This window comes from Ursus americanus, chromosome 8 (assembly GCF_024610735.1).
Source record: "Ursus americanus isolate L20-20 chromosome 8, mUrsAme1.1.p, whole genome shotgun sequence".
Lineage (NCBI taxonomy): Eukaryota > Metazoa > Chordata > Mammalia > Carnivora > Ursidae > Ursus > Ursus americanus.
This window is the reverse complement of record NC_142134.1, coordinates 21,739,314-21,762,660: the sequence shown is the minus strand read 5'-3', so window position 1 is coordinate 21,762,660 and position 23,347 is coordinate 21,739,314. Positions and strand designations below refer to the sequence as shown.

The following is a 23,347-nucleotide window of genomic DNA, read 5'->3' as shown; positions in this document are numbered from 1 at the left end:
CGATCTGGTTCATATCTTTAAGTGCAATGAAATTCCATCTGTCTTTGAACTTTATGAATGGTACTTTTTTAGTCTACATAGAGACCATTGCCTCTCCCTCTTCAATGAGAGCTCTTCATAGGGGCATTAGAACTGGAAACCCATTTACGTTACCATCTACGGAAAGCTCTTTTGTCCCTTAAGGACAGAGGTCTACTCTCATTGCTTATGTGGCAAAATCTAAATGCCACACAATAGTAGACAAATTCCAAGTGACTGCCAAAGACACAGCCTTAGCTTCTGTAGAATCTTTGGTGCCCTTAAATACCATTTATGGGTGTGCACGGATCAGAAATGAAGCGCCAGTTTAAGAAAACAGCAAAACGTGCTGTCCCGGATGCAAATGTAGAGCAAAGGTCTACAAGAACTCCTTGGGCGTGTATCAGGCTTCCAAGTCACACTTGCACACATGGATAATTAATGCCAATAGTATCATTTGTGACCATAAGCGACATCTTGGAACTGAATATGATTCTGTCCTGAAACTAACCAGGACAATTATATATTTAGCCAAACAAAGCTTGAGTTTATGTGCGCTTAAATAAAATGGTAGCAGAGGCACAGGTAAAATTTTATTTATGAATATGTAGACACATGACTTTGGATCCAGCCAGCCAGTGACATAAATAAACTTGAGCAAATGATTCAAGCTAGAGGATACGCATGTATATATATACTTGTGTGTGTAAGGCTTCTTGGAGCCGTGCCACAAATCTGGACACCAACCAACAGAATCACTCCCGTCCTCTGAAATTTCCATTAAGAGCACAATGGGGGTAATTACACCGGGATGCTCCGAATCGCTCTTTCCGTCTTGTGCACTCACATGCCCGCCAAACATGAAATGTTCGCCTTCTCCCTTCCAATGTGATGGTTGTTGAACTTATTTTTAGTGTCATTTGATAAGCCTTTGTGCTCGCAGAGAGACATCCCACTGACCCAGCCACTGGTCATTGTCTATACCAGTTCACATCAAAGCAGGCGCGCTTTGTCAGGTTTCCAGTCGAATATCCATTTCGCATCTGAAGTACAGTATCGAAAGTGACTAGATCATTTGAGCTTTTTTCTTCAGCTGCTGCCTTCTTCCTCCCCCACAGTGTTTCCGCTCACGCTAACATAATTTGGCATCGTCGACGTGACACGATGGTGGTTTTTCTAAAAAATTATAATACATACATTTCGATGTTTTGTAGTGGCCGACCCTCCTGAAAATTTAATTTATAAATTGATGAGAGGAGGTCTTTTTTTCTCTACGGAATCATAACCAAGGTAGCGTGCCCCTCAAAATCCAAGTAATGCGCATACAGTAATAGGTCATTCAATGTCAAAAGGCATAAAAAAGATGAGCAAAATCTTCACAGGCTGCTGCCTGCTGTTGCCTTTAATTATATTAATTAAACTTTGAAATTTTCATGCAAAGAGAGTTGCTGGCTTGTGACGCTGAAGAGCCCTTGGAGACTTGGAGGAAGGAAAAACCCTGAGCGGAAGCTTTGTGGTTACCGCTTCCTTTAAATTAAAAGCAAAACAAACTCCCGGTATGTTTACAGATATTAATGCTTTATGCACTACTAAACCCTAAACATAGAGAGTGGGGTAAATCTACCACTTCCAGGGATGAGTTCTCGAAGCACAAGTCCCTCATACTCCACTGAAGATCTCCAGTTAGAGGCTGTCTTCCTGTGGAATAACGCTCTATTAATTTTCTTCTTTTCCCGAGTGCATAATGAAAGAAAGGTGTCTTCAAAAACCAAAGGGCAAAATCTTGCTTGCTACCAATACCTGGAGGCATCCTGTCTACATTTTGTCATGCGTGTGCACTTTTCAGTGTTAGAATGACAAGATTTTCCAGTCAGAAGCTTCCCATAAGGCACACTGTGATAGGGGACTTGGGAGGATTTTGTCATCTGACATAGCTCTAAGGCGACGGACTCCTCTGTTTGCTTGGCCTGCTGGGAAATTTCATACTCGGCCTGCGGCGGACAATCTTGTGATGTAAAAACGCAAGTGCCATGTTTCCATGTAAAACACTCCTCTCTCCGTTACAGATCCATCGCGGGCAATTGTACCGTGGTCCCTGTTTTGATATCCTGTTCCTGCTGTTGTTTTTGCTTTTTCCTCCTCTCCACATTGCAACAAACTTTCTTGTATAAACCATAGCATGTAGAATAACATGAGTCTTTATTTTCAATGTCATGAATCATGAGTTACCACTGGGTTTCATCAACTCTCATGTAGATGGCAGAACAAGTATTTAAAAATGTTTGGTGCGAGCAAAGCAGAAGGCAGAGAAAACATTTCCTGACTGAGAGGAAGAAAGCTGTTCTTCCAAAAACTTCTGAAATGCACTTATTTTTTTTTTTTTTCTTCATTTGGTTGGAAATCAGCAGGGCGAAGATGTATCTTCATACCTTCTTGGTCTTCCTGCTTTCCTTTTACTGAGACGGAACTCGGGAGAAGTTTATGCACCGGCCCTAGAAAAGAAAAAAAAATCATTATTGAATATTAAAGCAATTACAAAGAAGCATAAGAATACCTACTTTTCCTACCATAATATAATAATGATCACACAAGAACAGGTCAATGTTAAGATGAATCATGAAGTCATATTTTTCCCATTGGGTCAAAGCATGATGGTTCATTCAGATCTTTTCCACAGCAAGTTCATCTACACGATGGTAGGGGAAATTTAGAGTGGAAAGAACTCTATGTAAAATAGAACTGTGTTATTGCTATTTAAAGTACAGCATTACTATCTTAGCAATAAAAATATCAAAGCCAAACCCTATGTTTCCTTCTATAATGGATTTAAATGAAAGTGCTCCTTTCTGCAATCTGGTGCTTTTAAAACTGATATAAAACTGGTGCTTCTTAAATGTATACATGAGGAATGCACTTGAGAAGTAGGAAGAGGCTGAGGATCAGGATTCAGGGAGCAAGGGAAGAGATTCATCTCTTTCTGATTGCATTTTATAACTGGCTTTTGCAAAAGACTTAGAAAACCTGTCCTCTGTTGTTGACCATTTCTCTGTGCACAACTACACACCGTCATTCTGTGTCCTCTCCAAATGGTGACTATTTATTTGCATTCCACATTTTTAAAGAGACTTTGTCATTCCAACTCCTTAGCACTTCAGGAAAGGTTACGAAGACACAGTGTTTCATACGTCATTGTAAATAATCTAAGAATTACCTGAAAACAAAGTTTTCAATTACTGATAAAGGATCCCCTCTTTCCCGCTCCTTGGTATGACCCTGCTGATACCCTGTACTACATAAATCACATCCAGACTTCTCAACAGGCCAAAAGCTACATACTGCTTTCTAAATTAGGGTAAGGATTGTCATTTTAGGAGACTTTCCTGTTTGTCCTAATATACCTGCTAACTTCAGATTTTAGAACTTCTCTTTATTTCTCTCTAAATATGAACAATAAATTTGTTTTAAATATCCAGTACATGGGAATATTTAAAAGGAACAACAAATATTGTTGGAGAAGAAAGCCTGGAACATCAAAACGGGATTTTGGTCCCTTTTCCTCTCAAAAACGGCTGCTCAATTGTAGTTTCCATTACAATCACCAAATTATACATTTTCTAAATAATTTGGAGGAAACATTATTACAATTGTTAATTGTACTACTTACTTTGTACCTGATGTCTACAAATAATATCTGTTCAAAAGGGAGTGTGAGAAAAGCAGAGACAAGACCACCTGAGAATGAAGTCAAAATCCTTGGTAATGCAATGGTCATAGGTCATACACTCAGACCATATTTTTGTATTGTCTACAACCGTCAAACAAGATCTTTAGAAAGAATATTAAGTGAAAAGATGTTCTCCAGATTAGCTAAGTATGACACCAAAAGCCATGGAAACATTAAAAATGTTATTTTCATTACATATTCCTTCTCTAAACATTTTTTTTCAAGGAGGACAGGTAGGAAAAATGACATAATAAATATTTGAGGAAAGCAATAAAACAGTGCTTCTAAGCCACAATAGTATAACTATATATGCAATAAGAAATAGATCTGAACTATGCTTAAGAAAACAGTGATGGACATTAAAATTATGATCTTCTGGAGTCTTTCAAGAATCCAACAAATACATGAAGAATTACATTATGGCAGCAAAGACAGGAATTAATGACATCTTTTTCTTGTGTATTTATGGACCAAAAAAGTGAAAGTTTTCTCTCTTCTACATAATTTTGAAAAGGAGTTATCATGAATTTCTACTTTTACTTGAGTGTCATTGCTAATTAACTAGCTGTAGATACAGGGCTCCTTCTCTGACCACTTTTGTTCTACGCACCAGATTCATCTTAGTGACTCAGATTCACTTACTTTAAGCAATTGGATAGTTTTAAAAAATGAGATTCATAGTTCACCTGAATTCTTAAAATCACTTCAATGCCTAAATTATGGCAGACCTAATTATTTTTCATTTCATTTGATGAGGTTTAATTACAGACATACAAACTCAAATGAAGAAAACCCTATTGATTTTGACTCTGAGGTCCTGACTTCCACTCTTCCAAACTTTGGGATTAAGTACTGATCAGCTAGCTAGAAAAAAGCTTGTCGCTTCTGGTAAGTTTATGTGCTTCCTTTATATTATATAATGGCAACCATGACTCAGCCTTTCTTTTTTGTGAGTCGCCTTTCAAAAAGCTCAGGCACATGACGTTCTAGAAGTTATTACCACCCTTAGTGTTCACTTTCTGGAATAGCTGTATCTTGACTTTGGCCCATAATTATTTCTTTATATTTATTCTGAAGTTTTATGGTAGGTTTTTTCTTAAGACTTCTTTAGAAGTAGATCAGCTATAGTAAATGTAAACTAATAGATATTTCTTTCTTAAATTTAAACTTTCTTAATCATGAAGATTCCACATTGAGCTTAACCTTCAAAACCCTCCAACAAATGAATTACCTCAACTTCTACCTTACACAAAAAGGTGATATCATGTCTACTTCCCTTCTTTGTTGCCTTTTCTTATTCTGGTGCGACTTAATGAAGTACTCGGCAGATAGCAGATATCAAATGATGACTAATTTGAACTTAATCTGAGTTAACTTAGATAATTAACATAGAACTTGAAGCTTATACATGGAAGCATATTAAAACTATAATACTCCTCATAAAATCCCAAAAGTTCTTCTATAAGAATAAATACCCTAGTCTAATGACTGAAAGCTTTACTTTGTTTTCTTTCGCTTCTAAAAAAAATAAGCATAATATGATTCATTCTTTATAAACTTGAAATGTATTAACACATCAATTCATCTCTTAGAGTAGAGCTCTGCGCAGAATTTTACTCCCTACCCACTTTCCCTCAGCCTAAGAAGGAACAAAATGTATCAAGGATAAATTACAAATAAAACTTTGGTCATAACAAAGTCTAAATTCACAATTAGAATCTGTCAGCTTTAACTTCACTTAAGTGATTTTCAGGCATTTAACAAGTATCCATTAGAGTACAAAGTTCTGACATTTCTCCAGAAATCCTTGTTGGCAATTCCTTCTCTTGGGTCTCATCATACGTAGAAATGGGAAATTGATGCCCAAAATAAAACTGTCTAGTGCTGTTACTGCTCTGAAGTTAACTAAACAAGAGATGAAAACAAGGTAACAATAGCAACTGACATGTTTGCTGTTGGTTAAGTGCATAGACCCCAACTTTGTTAAAAACTTTGAAAACTGATTTCACCTTTCCTTTTCATTGTAGCCAGTAATAGTAGTGTTAGCCAGAGCAAGTGCCATGTTTCCCATCTCTTGAGCATTAAAATTCTGCTGGCATTAACGCTTGTGAACTCCTTTACTAGCTATCTGCACAGGATATATTTCACTGCTATAACCGTTATAGTATTATGCTCACCTCATAAATATCCATTGACAGGCTGAAGCATACAACTGCACTTTAGTTAGACTTTTCAAACACAGATCGCTGATTTATTTATATCTCACTTCTAAAAAGAATTTACTAAACCTTCATGCTCTGTGCAACTGTAAACAGTGATTCAAATTTAAAATTGTATACAAAACACAGATACATATAGAAAGAGACACAAAACAATTCAAGAGGTCCAGGAAATCATGATTATTAGGAAAGAATGCCAACTTGAGGACACAATAGGCTCTTTGGGCGGAGATTTTCTGCAGCAACTGTAGGTACAAGACTGAAGAGAGGGCACATACTATCATCTTTCTCTCTTTCTCATATATATGTGACAGAGATCTATGTATATATGAGATACATATATAGAGAGAGAGCAATTTATATATAAACACATATAATTATATATATATAACATATATATATATATAAGATAATCTGTATATTCTCTGCTCAAAATAAAAGTGCAAGATTTTGAGCTGAAATATAAATCCAGTCTTTTTCGTAATGGAAGCTCAACCTATAAATGCCCCATTTTATGGCAGAGACCACACCCCATATGGATATTCAGTAGATGTCATGAAGTGAAGTGCTGAGTTTGCTTGACAAATTTACTTTCAAATGGTTTTTTTTCCCCTTTTCATTCTATTATGGCACCTGCAAAATTTTAATGACTCTACACATACTGTTAACATTTACTTTGTAAATATTCAGCTTGGTCTCCTAGTTTTTCTTGAGATTCAGGCATATAGCTGGAAGTTAATAAAACATCTAATCCATACCTCATAATAAGACATGAAATTGACCCTTCAAAGTTACTGCTTGTAAGACGTGTGTGTGTGTGTGTGTGTCACACACACACACACACACACACAATTTTGACAGTTTTCCAAGAACACTGTTGACAATACCTTCTTGGGCCTCATGATACATTGTAATGGGAAGTAGATGCCCAAAAGGATTATATACGTAAAATCAGAATTCCATATATTCTTTTAGTTGGGCAATTCATAAGTAATGTAGGAATAATTTTCCACTTTCTAATCTCAATTAGAGTACTAATTGTATCTTAGGTTTTAAACCAACAATAAAAAAATTAAAATATAACTTAAAGCTAGAGAAAAACAGTATATAAGTTCCGTAATGCACAGTGTAGCATTATGGGTATGTAACAAAAGACTGAAAATAATCCAAATATCCATCAGTAATGGACAAGGTGAATTAACTATAAGATACAGATAGATAATGGAATATTATAAATCATATACAGCTGTTAAAAAGAATGAGGGAGATCTCCATATACAATTGTGGAATAATGGACAGGATTTATTAATGGAAAAAATCAAGCTGCATAGTATATACATTATGCTATATTTTATGATACAAAGAAGAAAAATACACTAGAATTGATATATACTTTTATTTTCAAATGGAAATAAAAAGCCAATATTTCCCTTGAAAATAGAAACAGTTACTGATAGATGGAAGGGGGGCCCAGGGTGGAGTGGAGAATAATGTCAATGAGATCTTTTATGCTATCAAATGCAATCATAAATATTTTACATTTTCAAAAAACATTTAATAGAAAAGAAATCCCTACAAACTAAAATAGCCTTCACTAAGAGCAAGTCAGAATGCTGCCAAAACTGAGGACATGGCAGGAAAGCTGAGAGAGATCCTTCCATAGTACATCAGGTTTTCCCTGAGAACATGGAAGTAGTCAGTTGAAAGCTGGGAGAAAGTCAGGACAAAAGAGAAATATTTCCCTCTCCAAAGGGACCTTCCCTTTGGAAGGAAACAGTGCACTGAAGGTCTGGGGAATGAGAAAAATAACCCTGAGGGACCCTGGGCCTTTTAAAATGATAAGACAGCAGCCTGCTGCAACTCGGGAGCAGGAGAACTGAGAAAAACCCCTCCAAGGTTCATGAGGCCTTCTGAGAGTGCAAGGCATTGGCCAGTCAAAGGCTGTAGGCAGGAATCAATACGGAAGCTGGTCTCTCAAGCTACAGAAAGTGGCAGCGGGTGTGAGTGAGGGGATGGGATACTAGCAGCTGGAGAGCAAAGGAAACTCCCCTGCAATCAAAAAAGCTCACAGGTGGCTGTAAAGCAGAGAGAAAAAGAAAAAGAGAGAGAGACAGACAGAGAAAGAAAGAGAGCTCTGATGGAAAGAAATCCTTGACCTTGCCCTCAAAAAATTTTAATAGTGAACTAAAAATAACTAAGAAGGCATCAAACTGAGAACCAGCTCAGCTACAGATTAGCAACATGACAGAGGAAGTGACATGGATTACAAAAAGTTACTATGTTAACCCAAAAGAGAGCAGAGAAGGAGAAACAGAATAAAGAATGGACAGAACAAATAGAAATGAAATACAGAGATATAAGAACTGGAAACAAACTGAACCAAATGAATTGGATACATAACTACACCCAGAAAAAAATTATTTCAAGTGACTAAAACAGTATTTTGCCTGTGTATCAATAATAGGATATAATCCAAGAATAAATAGAGCAGCAAAGAAATGTTTTATTTCATTCATCAATCTTAACTTCACTAATACCATTTTATTAATAGTATGTAGCCATGTATATAATAGGTTAGAGCAAGTAAGTACTTTAGCATTGTTAAAGCCAAGTTAAGAGAAAGGTGATACAAGCATAAATTTTAAAATACTCAGTAAAATCTCTTAATGCTAAATTAGGATTGAAAATATACCATAAATTCATGATTTTCTCAAAACGACTAAATCTTCTAGCTTTATGTACTAAAATGCTTAGACACAATGACAGCCCAATAACAATTAGCACCCCTAATATCCAAAATGTGTTCTCTAAATACCATTATCTACTAAAAAGATCTAGGGCCCGTCGGAGTTGAATAGATTATTCCCATTTTAAAACAGAAAATGTAAAGGATGAGTCTGGAACATTTTATGCCAAAATAAAATAAATTTATGAAACACTAATGTGGGCCATGTCAAAAATATATACTAGGCAATATGATGGATCAGGCTTTTACCACCTGCTTTCTCTGATTTATCTTGGCATACCTAATAGTAGACCAACTGAAAAAGTGCACAGCACCACTTGTGAATAATCCATGCCAAAAGATAAAGGCAAATCTGAATCAGAGTAAGGCAGTATAAAGTATCAGTATATATGAGTCCATTGGAAACCAGGACTGGAGGAGTTCTAATTGTATAAAAAGTGTTCAAGGTAGCTCTTGAGCACAGATTCAAAGGAAGTCAATGAAACTGTGACTACCTGGGGGAAGAATAATCCTGTTAGAGAAACCAAGTGCGAAGACCCTGGGATGAAAGCATCCTTGGCATATCTATAGAAAAGAGTGTGCAGGAACAGATTGAGCAATGGAGAAAGTGGAAGATGAGGTCAGAGAGGAAGCAGAGACCCTATCATGCAATGCCTTGTAGGAATAACTGATACAATTCCTCCTTTTAAAAAGCAAAGTTACTGGGCCACGTGGGTGGCTCAGTCGGTTAAGCGTCAACCTTCGGCTCAGATCTTGATCCCAGTGTCGTGGGATCAAGCCCCACATTGGGCTCCCTGCTCAGCAGGAAGTCTGCTTCTCTCTCTAGTCCTCCCCCCTGCTCAGGATCTCTCTCTCTCTCTCTCTGTTTTCTCTAATAAATAAATAAAATCTTAAAAAAATAAAAAGCGAAGTTACTAATTATACAAAGTTAACATCTGGATCCCTCTCATCTCTTTTACAGTAGATTGAGTTAAACTATTAAATGAGTTACTTTTCAAACTTAAGATTCACATGTATTAAAATATTCTCCCTCCCTTCTTCCTTCTCTCCCTCCTTCTCTTACATACACACACAGACACACACTCATTCAAAATAAAGAACTCAAATTCCCACCATTATATCAAATAATGGCTAATTGAAAACAATCCATATTTGAATTATGCATTTAGGAAAATGTTGAAAAATCCAAATGAAAGCCATATTACATCACTACTGTTTAATTAGGTGAGAAATAGAATAAATTAATTTATTCAGTGTGGAAGAATGCTGCATGAAAATACTAATTTTCATTGGAGTATTTCTAGACTTAAAATTTTATGTTAATATCACAGAGCAAAACTTTTACAAGCAATTCATGTAATTTTTCCTAGGAAATTAGGCATTGAGAAATTTAATTTGTCTTATCACACTGCTTTTAGCACATTTAAGAGAAATCCTCAACACTTACGTATACATAGTTAGCACTGAAAAAATATTCACTGAGAGATTTTCCTAATGTATATGACCCTAGGGATGCAGTGATGTATCTCTAGTTAAGCTTCTATGAATTAAATCCTCACTTTTGTGACCCTGAAACAGTATATGTTGTCCCACTGAAAAATTAATAACTAAAAATATGTTGATGATTTCAGCCTGCACTTGATTCACACAGATTTTTGCTAGCTCTCCACTTAAAAGAATTCACAGTTCTTTGGGTCATTTGACGGACAGCAAAATTCCCAGCTAATTGGAAATTAAGGATTTTTCAAAGAAAACCAATTACCAAACACTTTAAGTTTTTAAATTGATGGTGTATGGATAATATCAATTAAAGATACTTTACAGAAATGTATAGTTTTCAAATCTTCATTGTTAAGGACAATTGCAGATTACTTTCTAGAAGATTATAAATAAAAAATTTGTATGAAAAAATCCACCTATCAGTTTAGCTGGAAAATTAGTTACTGAAATACTGCTTTCTTTCCGCATGGCAAGTATTTAGTGAACTCATTCCAGGCATTCAGTCCTAACAGAAGACATATGTATGTATTCAATTTTTGAGCAACAAATTTATGCTTCACTTATTTTTTATCACATGTTGGAAAAACAATTTTAAACAATTGCTGAAGTCATTTTTATATCTAACGAGAAGACATCCAAATCCCCAAAGTCAGGATTTAATTTTGCTTATTTATTAGAGACTAATATTTAGATGGATGATATGAAATGATACATGCTTTTCTATAACACATAAGTAACGTGGATTAAAATTCTTCACATTATACCTCTCCATTCTAGACCGCTAGCACAGCAGCCAAATGACTACATTTATTACTAAATTTATACCATGGAAAGCAAAACTTCAAGCGGCACCTTAAATTGTATATACTAAAATTAGGCTGATAACAGCATGAAGTCTATCCCTGCTTTTATGTGCAGACAGTTTTCAAATACAGCCATAGGGATTTATATTGTAAAGACAGATACCACTGTGACCCAGATGTCGTTTCACTGATGAGTGAGAATACAATGGCATTTAATGGGAATCCTTTGCTCACAGTTTGAAAAGAAACTAAACATGCATTAATTTTGCCCCTTAATCTATACAGGCATTCCTAGTCTAAACAACTATCGACTAACAAGACTGACTCAAAATAATTGTGGAAATACTAAGCCATCTCTAGAGATATAATTAATCTAACATAATTTCCCCAAACAGAAAGAATAAACTTGCAAAGTTTAAACATTTATACACAGAAAAGCATATAGATTCAAATAAGTAAACAAACATGACTTGAAGTGATAGTGTTTCCAACTACTAATAACTTACTGGTGTGTTTATAGGTACTTCTACGTACAAAGGACGGTTTGCTTCTTGGGCCACAGAACTCAAAAAAGCTAAAGATATGTACACAGAAGAGCCAAATAACAAAAAGTGATTGATTTTGATTAATCTCCATTTGACTCTCTATATGTAATTACTCAACGTAAATTCCAGAACTAGAAACTGGAGTTTAGGTCTATCTACAAGTAGATCTAGTGTTTGTGCAAAATAGATGATAGATGATAGAATGATTGATAGATAGGAAGATATATAGATATACTGATGTGAATATAGAGTCGATATTCAGTTAGCTTAGAAAAACCAATTCTGCTATTCTAAGCCAAAATGATTTTTTAAACCAAAAATAATATCATTAGCCCAATATCTTACCCTACTGCAAAAAACAAGAGACTCTGGATGATAGCAGAGTTTGTTCAGCATTATAACAGCTCTCCTAATTTATTTTTAACAAACAAATCTTTGTTTAAGCTTCATCTTCTTTCCTAGACCCCGACCTGATGTTTTTTTCCCACCATTTTGCAAACTCCTAACACAGTGTTCACCATACAGTTTAAGTGCTTAACAGTATCTGCAGAGTTAATAGCTACTGGGTTTGAAATATTAAATTTGATTAACACAGCTAATATCTCTCTGAAATATATAACTGACATCGATATCCATATGAATATTAAGATCGTTCAATCTAACAACAGAATGATTAGCAAGCTATAAAATAAAATACAATGGTTCACTTGTCTAAACATAGAAACACAAAACTATAAAACTGTACTTCAGTTTTTGCTAACTGACTTGTAATTCAGCAATAGTGGCCATCATTCCATGGACAAAAGTCTTCCTGGCTTATTTCGAGACATGAATGTTCAGGCCATCCTAGATCTCCCAGTTCCTATATGCCAACCCCATGGTCAGGCATAATAGGGAGATGGCTGAACTGCAGGGTAGAATTGTTCTAAGCTGGGAAACGAGTAGGCATCACAGAGGAACTGAACTTGATGTCAATTTTAAATGGAGAGCAGATGGTAGAAAGTGAGGTCTGTTTCGTGCTTGAAACCACCAACGGAGGAGATAGAGATAAAAGCAGATATTGTAAGTCCATTACGATTCTTAGCTCTAAATCACCACATGTTTTGACAAGCAGGAAGTAATCATTATGAGCAACCTGACCACATGTAAACATATCATGAAGTAGTGAAACATTTAATCAGTGCCCACTTAATTAACTGATTTCCTGGGCATTTATTTTCCTTTATCCCTCAGTTATCCCCTGTCAAAGATATCAATACTTGAAGAAACATGATGTTTCTTCACACAAGTGGCATACTACTTGCTATCTCTACATGTGTTAATAAAATTCCAGAGACTAAGTTATGCATTGGCGAGGGATTATTCCACAGTTATTAGTTATTAATATCATTGAATTTGAAAGCACTATAGCACAATCCATGCTGATTTTCCAAAACATGTATTTTTAAAACATTCTCAACATTGGTGGCATTCGCTGACAAATGTGAAAGCTTACGATTTAATTAATACTGAGCTCTTTATCAACAAGTAAAGATTTGGGCTTAAAAAGACTGAAAACATTCTTTGAAAGAACAAATACATCTTGATAAATCAATATCCATTAATACACCTTATTTAAAATTAATGAGTGTGTCTTTAATCTGCAATGCATTGTTGGAGTTGTTCTTCCTTTGGTGAGAAGGTTTAGAAAGTTATTAATTCTGTGGCAGGACTGGAGCACAGAACATTCGTCAGAGTCAGGACCCATGGAAGGAAAAGGCAAGAGACTGTCTCTTGCCATTGCAAAACCTCTAGTGTTCACGGAACTTGCTTTCTTTAAATTCAGCCCTTGGTACACTTTTTAAATAGGAAAATGAAAATTCACTTCCAAGACCTTGCCACTTTAAAATATCTCTTTGAAACAAAAGAGAGGGAGTCATGCATCAATACAATGCCATAATAAAAGCTGTGCCAAGCTGTCATACTTTAACCTGGCATCCCATCGTCACACACAGAAAGGCTATGTGAGATGACAATGTAATGTGTTGCTTGAATGGCATCCCTGAGAAAAATCCAACTGCAGCAGCACGTTTTTAGAATTAAATGTGAACGATTGGTCATTCTAAATATATATCATTGTATTTTTTCGACAAAGGCAACACCTATCTTTGGAACTTAGAGAAGACTGAATGAATAAAATATTCTTGTATTGGCAAACCCCAAACATGGACCATTGTATGAGCATTTTTATTCTCTTCTGACAACATCAATGCACCTTGCAAAAAGAAAGCCAGATGTTCATTCTATTCAGTGCTATTAAAAGTCTGTTTTACAGACTTAAATTATATTCACTGGGTTTTTTCTTTTTTCCAAATGATGATGGCATTGAAGCTTTTGATAATGAAGAAAACATATTTTCATGTGGATTTTTTGGTACTTCTAGCTTTAAATATACAGTTTAACATACGTTTAAAACAGAGCATATGGAAATGATAAAAAGCAAATCTGAATTCCAGGCTCAAATATTGGTTCAAAAGCTACTTTACAGTAATTTCAAACCATGCAGGTTACTGAGACTCAGAAGTAACAGAAACATAATCTCTTTGTTGTAATCACACTAACCTTCAGGACTTAAAATTTCCACAGTTAAGAGGTCATTGTTCAGGTCCTCCAAAATTTATTCATAGGTTTTAAAAGGATTATATCATGAGAATCTTTCTCTTTGTGTGACTTGGGGTCATTTTGTAATGAGCAATATTAAAAATAACACCTGTGCAAATCAGCCAGTGACTAAACTAATTAACAGCAACCAGTGAGTACTATTAGTGTAATAATTTCCATGCATCCACTTAACTGCGTTATCAGAGGTGGTGTCTATGAACAAGTAAGAACTGAGCAACCAAAGTCTGACAAAAAAAAAAATTTAACATCTTTCAGCTGTTCTCAAGACAGCTTTAAAAAATTTTTAAGCATGTTTCCTTTGTTGCTGTTTGCTTTTATGGAGAAAAGACAAATTATACCTGACAAAATGACCTTAGAAATGATCTCCCACCAATCAGTGTGTTCTTCAACAATCACTTCAATGTCCCAGGTCTTTATGCTGGGAGAACTGTATCCTAAAAATTGATCCAAAATGTTGGCTTTGGAAAACTTTCAATATGTGCAGAATTAATAGTGATTAATATGCACTGAATGAATAAGCCAATATTTGTGAATGAGGATTTGAATCCAATTTCTGTAAGAATTAATAATCTATTTAAGATTCGTATGTTCTTGGGCATGTTTTTGAGAAAATTCAGTTAACCAAAATATTTAACTTACCAAAACATAGCAACCCAATCATGTCTATGAAAACAGTTTATTGTACCACGTTGTTGATGAGATAGGAAATGTGTCTAACTCGATGTCGGAAGTAAGGTTCGAGTTCTAACCTTATTATTTTACAAACCACATGTCAGCTTCCTATCTTAAAGGTTATGTTAGCTTATGTGAGAAGTGAGATGGTTGCCATATTGAAGCAAATTAAGAGATTTGATTTTAAGCTTAGAAAGGAAAATGAGAATTTATAAAGATCTGTAAAGACTTGCATGTGAAAGTAACTATTTTATTTTAAAAACAAATCAATTTCATCAAATGTGGAGACAGCTGAACATAACATGTCTGTAGATATTTTTAAATGAACTAAGAAATCCAACCATGTTTTTTATATGGGAGAGCTGCTTTGAGGTTACCATAACGTATCATAGAAGTCTTTTATCTTTGTATTCCTATGCCAAGCAAAATGCCTGAGTTGGAAGTACATACTACCTGTTTACAAATGGAAAAATAAGTAGAAAAGTAGAAACTTTAAAAAAGCTTATCATTATCCCACTTCCCATCCATTTGGATAGCTATTATCAAAAAAAAAAAGATAAATAAATACAAAATAACAAGTGTTGGAGAAGATGGGGAGAAATTGGAATCCTCACACATTGCTGGGGGATAGGAAAAATGGTGCACTGTGGAAGACAGAATGGTGACTCCTCAAAAAACTAAACACAGATTTATCAGATGATCCAGTAATCCCACTTTTGGGTGTACACCCCAAAGAACGGAAAGGAGGGACAAGCAGGTATCGTACAGTCCTTATTGTACACCCATGTTGATAGCAGCATGTTTCACAATAGCCAGGCGAAACCCAAAAGTCCATCAACAGATAAATGGTTAAAGAGAATATGGCATATACATACAATGGAATATTATTCAGGCTTAAAAAGAAATTCTGATACATGCTATGATATGGATGAACTTTGAAAACATTATGCTAAGGAAAATAAGGACAAATGTTATATGATTCCACTCTGAGGGCGTACCTAAAATAGTCAAATTCGAAGAGACAGAAAATGAAACAATGGTTACCAGGGGCTAGGGGAATGAGAGAAGGGGGAGTTATCGTTCAACTGGGATGATGAAAAAGTTCTAGCAAAGAACAGCAGTGATGGTTGCACAACCATATCAATGTGCCTAATGCTACTGAGTCGTGCACTTAAAAATGGCCACAATTGTTACGTCTATGTCATACATATTTTACCACAATAAACAATTATTTATAGGATTTTAAAACCAGCTGAAATATCATAATTGGTAGAATTCAGTGGTAAGGTAAATTCAAGATATACAAAAATTGAAAATTTCCATATACCCATAATAATTAAGTTAGGAATATTATGGAAGATTTATGTTTAAATAAAAACATTTATTAATTTATTAAACATAGACAAATTTTACTATAAATTATTAATATGTGGTTACCTATATATATATCATAATTATTTTTTAAGAGTTTTTATTTCTTCATTGAGAGAGCAAGTGAGAGAGAGCACAAGCAGATGGGGGGGAGGGTCAGAGAGAGAGAAGCAGATTCCCCACTGAGCAGGGAGCCCGATGTGGGGCTCGATCCCAGGACCCCTTTGATCACGGCCTGAGGCAAAGGCAAACATTTAACTGACTGAGCCACCTAGGCATCCCCATTATTATTTTATTTATCAAGCTAGTCAATTCATTTTAATGTGATAAAACTAATGATGGTATGTAAGAAAGAAAGAATTATTGGTTAATATATGATATATAGCCAAGAAAATATTTAACACTTCAAAAGTGAACTCAAAATTCTATTTTAGATATATTACTGTCCTAACCCAAATAGATTCTAACAGAATCCAACAAAATCTTAACTGTATGTGATCGTTGGGAAATAAGCCATTCAGAGTGGAACAAGTAATTATCCTTTTAATTGAGAGTAGGAAGCAAAGGAGCTGCTGGTTTCCCCAGCCTCTGTTCTGTTCCTGTCATTTGAGTTGGCCCTAGGAGGGGATCTTCTCCCCTGTTGCCTCCCACCTGATGAACGTAGGTGACCACCACTGGGCTAGCAGACGTGGTCATCACAGATAAAAATGTAAAGCCCCTGGGTATTGCTAGTGAAAGAATAAAGTTCTTGTTAGCTGCTCTTAATGCTGTTGCTGCCACTAGTTTCTCCAACTCAGACCCCAGTACCTAGGACAGGAGCAAATGCTATGGCATTTCTTCCTCCTAGTGCTACCATTGCAATATGGCTGTGATTCTGAAGACTTTTCCAAACCAATACATAGCTAAAAATACATAACACAGCAAAGCAGAGAAACCAGTTAAAATCATTTTTTTAAAATAATTTGACCCATAACCAACTCTACTCCACATGTACATAATCAACAGTTTTCTGACAATAGCAGCAATAATTACGACTAACCATTACACAATTTAGTCCTTCAGTGCTTTTCTGAGGGCTTTACAAGTACTGGTATTATTTGATTATCACAATGGTCCTACGTGGCAGGCATTAATATTCTGAATTTATACATGAGGAAATTGATGCTTGGAGAAGGCAATCATTGACTCAAAATTCCATCCCAAGTAAATGGCAGCTCCTGGATTTGAGCCCATGAGAGTCAACTTCCAACATTCATAATCATAACCACTACAGCACTAATAAAATTCTGTATCTTGAATATTTGTATAGAGCTTTTAAACTACATTAAACTACAGAAGGGCGCCTGGGTGGCTTAGTCACTTAAGCATCTGACTCTTGGTTTCAGCTCAGGTCATGACTGAGCCCTACATTGGGCTCTGCACTTGATGTGGAGTCTGCTTATCCCTCTCCTGCTGCTCTCCCAACTCATGCTCTCTCTCTCTCCCCCATTCTCTCTCAAATAAATAAAATAAAATCTGTTAAAAAAAAAACTACATTAGAGATAATAAAATATTACAGAATGAAAATACAGGAAAAAAATGCCCACATTTATGAAACCTGAATCCAGTGGAAATACAGAAACTAAATACATTATAAATTAAGTCTGAAGAATATTATGAAAAGGAGTATAAAATATATTAGGGGAACTTCTATGAGAGAGACTTTTCCTGTTTGAAACCATAGAAAGTGTCTCGGATCTCTAGAACTGAAAGCACAATACCAGCTGGTATGTAAGGATAGGTGTAGATTAGCTACATTAAGTCCTAAAACTATCTATTTTCCATTTTGGATGGAACTCTCATTGACAACGTATTCACACTTCCACCTTCTTAAACGGAGTTGTTGACACATGTTCTCATATCAAGATAAAACTTTGTAATGATGAATATTGGTTATTATACCAGGGCGTAGTGGCGTATATCAGGGCATAATGTGGAATATGAAGCTCTTTCTTCCTACATCATTTGACCCCCCAGTGGCACTGCTGGTCTAAGACTTGCGTCTGTCAGTTCTCTCATTCTCTCCCTTGCGATGCTGACCTCTCATTACTGTGTTGTATCCATCTTTTGTAGCCTCTCTGCCCCAATTCTAATGTCCTGCTTCTAATCTGCCACTGGTAGGGAAACCAGATAATCAAGCTCGCTGAAAGAAGATAAAAATAGATAATACTGTAAATGAGCTGGAACTCTTTGACATCTATTTTTAGTAATCAGAGAGTTATTCATTTCCATTGACACTTCCAGAGTGTGTTTTAGGTATGGGAGTTGCTGATCTATTTTGTAATACCACATACAGTTGACTCTCACTGAAACAACACAGAGGTTAGGGGGTTGCCGTGCCCCACCCCCCAGAGTTGAAAACCCACGTATAGCTTTCAACTCTCCAAAAGCTTAACTACTAACAACGTACTATTGACTGGAAGCCTCACAGATAACATAAATAGTCAATTAACACATATCTTGTATGTCATTATATGTATGATATGCTGTATTCTTACAAGAAAGTAAGCTAGAGAAATGAAAATGTTACTAATAAAGACCATGCAGTTCAAATTCATATTGCTTAATGGTCAACTGTAGTTTATAACATGGAGAATCTCATGAAGATTCTACAGATTAAATTCAGTGTCCTGATTATATGTTGAATAGAGAGCCTTACTTTTCCTACATGATTGTAATATTCTTAAGTCTACATTTCAACACATTTACCAAAATAGAGTCCAACTCGAGCAGTCTACCAAATCTAAACAACAAAACCAAACTCACATTATGTATATTCACTGTCATATAAGTGCACACATATTCAAATCGTACATAATTTTTCTCAACTTGAAAATTTTGCAAATGTGCTTTGTTATATTTCCTTATTTAAATGCTTGGTTTTAACTTCTTTTGCATATCCAGGCTAAAAGTAAATAACTATTATATTTTTATTTTTTAAGAGAAAGCAAACGAGTAGTTAGCTTTATAAGGGCTGAAGTCAGGGGGCACCAGCTGCAAATATTTTATGCTCACTGATGTGTCTCCTTTCCTAAACTCCACTGTGCCAACCGGGTAAAAGAAATGCTCTCGGATCTCTCCCTCTCCCCCCTCTCTCTTTCTCTCCTGCCTCTCCCTCTCTCTCTCTCTCTCTCCATCTCTCTCTCTCTCTCTCTCTCTCTCTGTTTCTCTCTCCCTCCCTCCCGCTCTCTCTCCCTCTCTCCTTCCAGATAAATGCCAGTCATTTGGCCAGGGCTAACTCACAGAAGGTACAGCAGGCACAGATGGTACTAATGCATAAATGTAATCTAGTAAAAGAATGCCAACGCCAACCCAGAAAAGATTCCAAATAACTGCAGTGCACTTACAGGAAGTCTGTGATTGGCAAGGGTAAAGCTGCAACTGCGAGAGCTCACTATTTGTTCCCAGATCAACAACAGAAATTCTTGAGCAAATAAGCATATTTAATTCATCTGATTTGCCACAAATGTATTCATTTAGATGGTATTTCGATGAAGGGTATAGCCTCAGAGATAATACAAGAAGGGGATAATGTCTTTTGTGCACCTGCCCGAACACAGTCACAAACTCACGTGCGTCTGAGTATCTTAGACTCTGCCCACCCATTCTCTAGTTCCTTACCTCCTTTCGTTACCTTTATAGTTCCCGTTACGTGAAATTACTGTTGGCTAAGAACTAATATGCCAAATATGCTTCTCCCGGTTACTCTCACTCATATCACTCTTCACAGGACTTCAGAGTCCATAGTTAAATATTTGCTTTCTGTCTCCTGAGCTACAGGTAAACTCCACAAGAAGACAGACTGGATCTGTCTTGTTTAGTGCTGCCTCTTGGTACCCAGTAATAAACTGCTGATTGAACAAATATCAAAGAAAAATAAAGGCACTCATGGGCAACATACGCTTATATGTTAAAACTCTTCTGACACACATTCAAATTTATTGTAAATTGCTAATATAACATTCCTTAAAGATTGTCATAAAAAAGAAAAAGAGAGAAAATATTAACTAACTCAAATCACCACACTCTATGTTTGGAATGCCCACAAAATATCCATTATATAGGCGTAACCCTTTAATATTCACATTTTGTTCATTCTAAATATAAGCAGAACATTAATAAAATTATCTTTGTTTAGTAATCCTACCTGTGCCTCTCTCACAGGTAAGTTTGTTTCACGAAGACTGCCACCAAGAGGAGAAAAGGTTAAACATTAAACGTGTGATTCAGTGTAGTGAAAGCAAAAGATGAGTGAAGGAGGCGGTCCAGCAGGAAAGCAACAGCGGTGAGGAAAGAAATTCCTTGTATAATTATTTCAGTGGCTCACAACAACTCTTTTTTCTTTCTTAAAGATTTTATTTATTTATTCGATGGAGATAGAGACAGCCAGGGAGAGAGAGAGAACACAAGCAGGGGGAGTGGGAGAGGAAGAAGCAGGCTCATAGCGGAGGAGCCTGATGTGGGGCTCGATCCCAGAACGCCGGGATCACGCCCTGAGCCGAAGGCAGACGCTTAACTGCTGTGCCACCCAGGCGCCCCTCACAACTCTTAATGGCATCAAGGAGTGATGCATTTTCCTTGGGAAAAGGTATTCCTTCCTAATTCTTTATTATACACCTATTCTTTTGCTCCTCAAATATCCCCAACTTGCAATAAAAGTCATCACTGCTGCATTAGTTAAAATGGTGTCCTTCCCATCATTGAAAAATTATTAAATAGCCAAACGCAGGATTCCTAAACTGATTATAGTAAAATGCTTGGTAAAATGTTGTATGACTGTTATCATAAAAACCATGTGACAATGTAAAGAACGATAATCATATAATTTTTTAAAAGGCTAGAAATCAGTATTTATATAGGATGATTTTAGTTATATTTTAAAAACAGGCTCATAAAAAGTTTTGCAGTAATACTTCCTTTTTTTAAAGATTTTATTTATTTATTTGACAGAGAGAGAGAAAGAGAACACAAGCAGGGGAGTGGCAGGCAGAGGGAGAGGGAAAAGCACTCTGTCCACTGAGCAGAGAGCCCGACATGGGGCTCGATCCCACGGTCCCCCAGGATCATGACCTGAGCCGAAGGCAGACGCTTAAGCCACGCAAACACCCCGCAGTAATACCGTCTTTAATAGTTTCGGTTTGTTCATATGGGAAGATACTTTTTTCTTCTTTGTCCTGAAACTTTTGCAAATTTTCCTTAATAAGTACATATTTGTTCTGTAATAAGAAACATTTAAAAGAAAACTTGCTACCTTATCTATTTATTGTACCCCATATCTCTGCACATACACCCAAAAATGGAGTTATTTTTTCTCAGTTGTAGTCTTCCCACTGAATCAAATTATTGGAAGAAAGTAAATAGCTGCTAATAATTTTAATTTTTTCTCAAATATAAACTGTGGCATGTTTAAGAAAATGTGTACGGAAAAAAGCAACAGAAAAGAGTTTCTGTAACAAGAGTATTAGTAAATGACTGTCAATGCTTTTGAGTAAGATGAAAGGAGTGGGAAGAATGGAGGCTCTTTTGGGGCACCTGGGTGGCTCAGCTGGTTAAGTGGTGGACTCTTGGTTTCTGCTCAGGTCATGATCTAGGAGTCCTGGGATCGAGCCCCACATTGGGCTCTGCACTCAGTGGGGAGTCTGCCTGAGGATTTCTCTCTCTCTGCCCCTCCCCCTGCTTGCGCCCTCTCTCTCTAAAAAATAAATGTCTTCCAAAAAAAAAAAAAGAATGGAAGCTTTTTTGTCTTTGAAAACCAAACCCACTATTTGAGAGTCATCTGACTTGGAACACGTATCTTTTTCACCTGATTTTCCTTATTTATAAAATGTGGGAAGTTGTACTGCCTCATAGAGTTAGTGGGAGAATTATGGGCTTGCACAGGAAGCTCCAAGTTGGACACATGATAAACACTAATAAACGCCATTCCTACTACTACTATTCCTACGACTATTTCTATCTAACAGAGATGAACTGGCAAATAGTTTGATGCACGGAATTGTTTACATATAACTTCAAAGCAGATAATGGAGCAAAAAACAGAACCTTCATTATAGCCAAGTTCCAAACCAAAGAAATATCTATCTGTTCAGAACTTTCAAACACACAGTTGTTGGAGAGAGATCGTGCATGCTTTCAGAGGATTGACTCCGAGCAGCCTAAGAAAACAACGAAATAGTGCTGGCCATTGCTAAAAATAGATAGGGTTAGGGGCACGTGGGTGGTGCAGTCAGTTGAGTGTGGGACTCTTGGGGTCGTGATCTCAGGGTCATGAGATCCAGCCCCACGCTGGGCTCAGTGCAGAATCTGCTTAAGAGTCTCACTGCCTCTCCCTCTGCCCCTACCCCTTCTCTAAAATAAATAAATCTTAAAAAAAATAAATAAAAACAGATAGGTTTATAACATGCTCCTAAAATTAAAATGAATGCCCTCCACCAATATGAAGAGCTTAAAAATTGTATGTTACTGTTTTGTTTTGTTTTTTAAAGGCACCACCTTGGCCGATTAGAACAAGCAGCCTTTCTTCCAGGCTGACTCAGCTTGGCCAGCACAAAGGGGGCTGGATTTCAATGACCCTCCATTACTCCCTCAGTTTCCACCTTTATGCAGGACATAATCTGATCACCTAGAAACAGCATTCCTGAAATTATATGTAACTTGCGATGGTACATCACGGTTCACAAATGTGAAAATGAAGTAGTAACAAAGAGTTGGGAGCGGATTGTCTAGGGAGAAATACTGATGATAAGAAGAGAAGCTCAAAGGCCAGATGGTATGGCAAAAAGCGGACCTGAAACAGGGAAATGCCAGAAGCAGCAGTAATGAGTGAAGGCCAGGTCAACCCACTAATATGAGGAAGCATAGTAGAAACCAAAATGTAGGGAAGTACATTGCTATTTATGCTTATGTGCCTAAGGTATGCAGATTCAAGTAGGAAGAAAGTCTTATTTCTTTCAGCTACAGAAACTGTAATGTAAAGAAATTATAAGATATGTTTACAATTCAATCAAAGGACTTGAAAATCTAAGGTGGATTAGAAAGGAGTATGCTGT

General features: G+C 36.3%; 1 protein-coding gene across 2 annotated transcripts in view; it reads right to left on the bottom strand.

Moving 5' to 3' along the window:
• Positions 1 to 598: 598 nt before the first annotated feature.
• Positions 599 to 23,347, bottom strand: part of ANTXR2 (ANTXR cell adhesion molecule 2) — a 141,419-nt gene continuing 118,670 nt past the window's right edge. For both annotated transcript variants that reach the window (XM_045790302.2, XM_087864049.1), the window contains one exon: positions 599 to 2,510. In XM_045790302.2, coding sequence (XP_045646258.1) covers positions 2,472 to 2,510 — 39 coding nt within the window. In that variant the 3' untranslated portion in view covers positions 599 to 2,471. The remainder of the gene's footprint in view (positions 2,511 to 23,347) is intronic.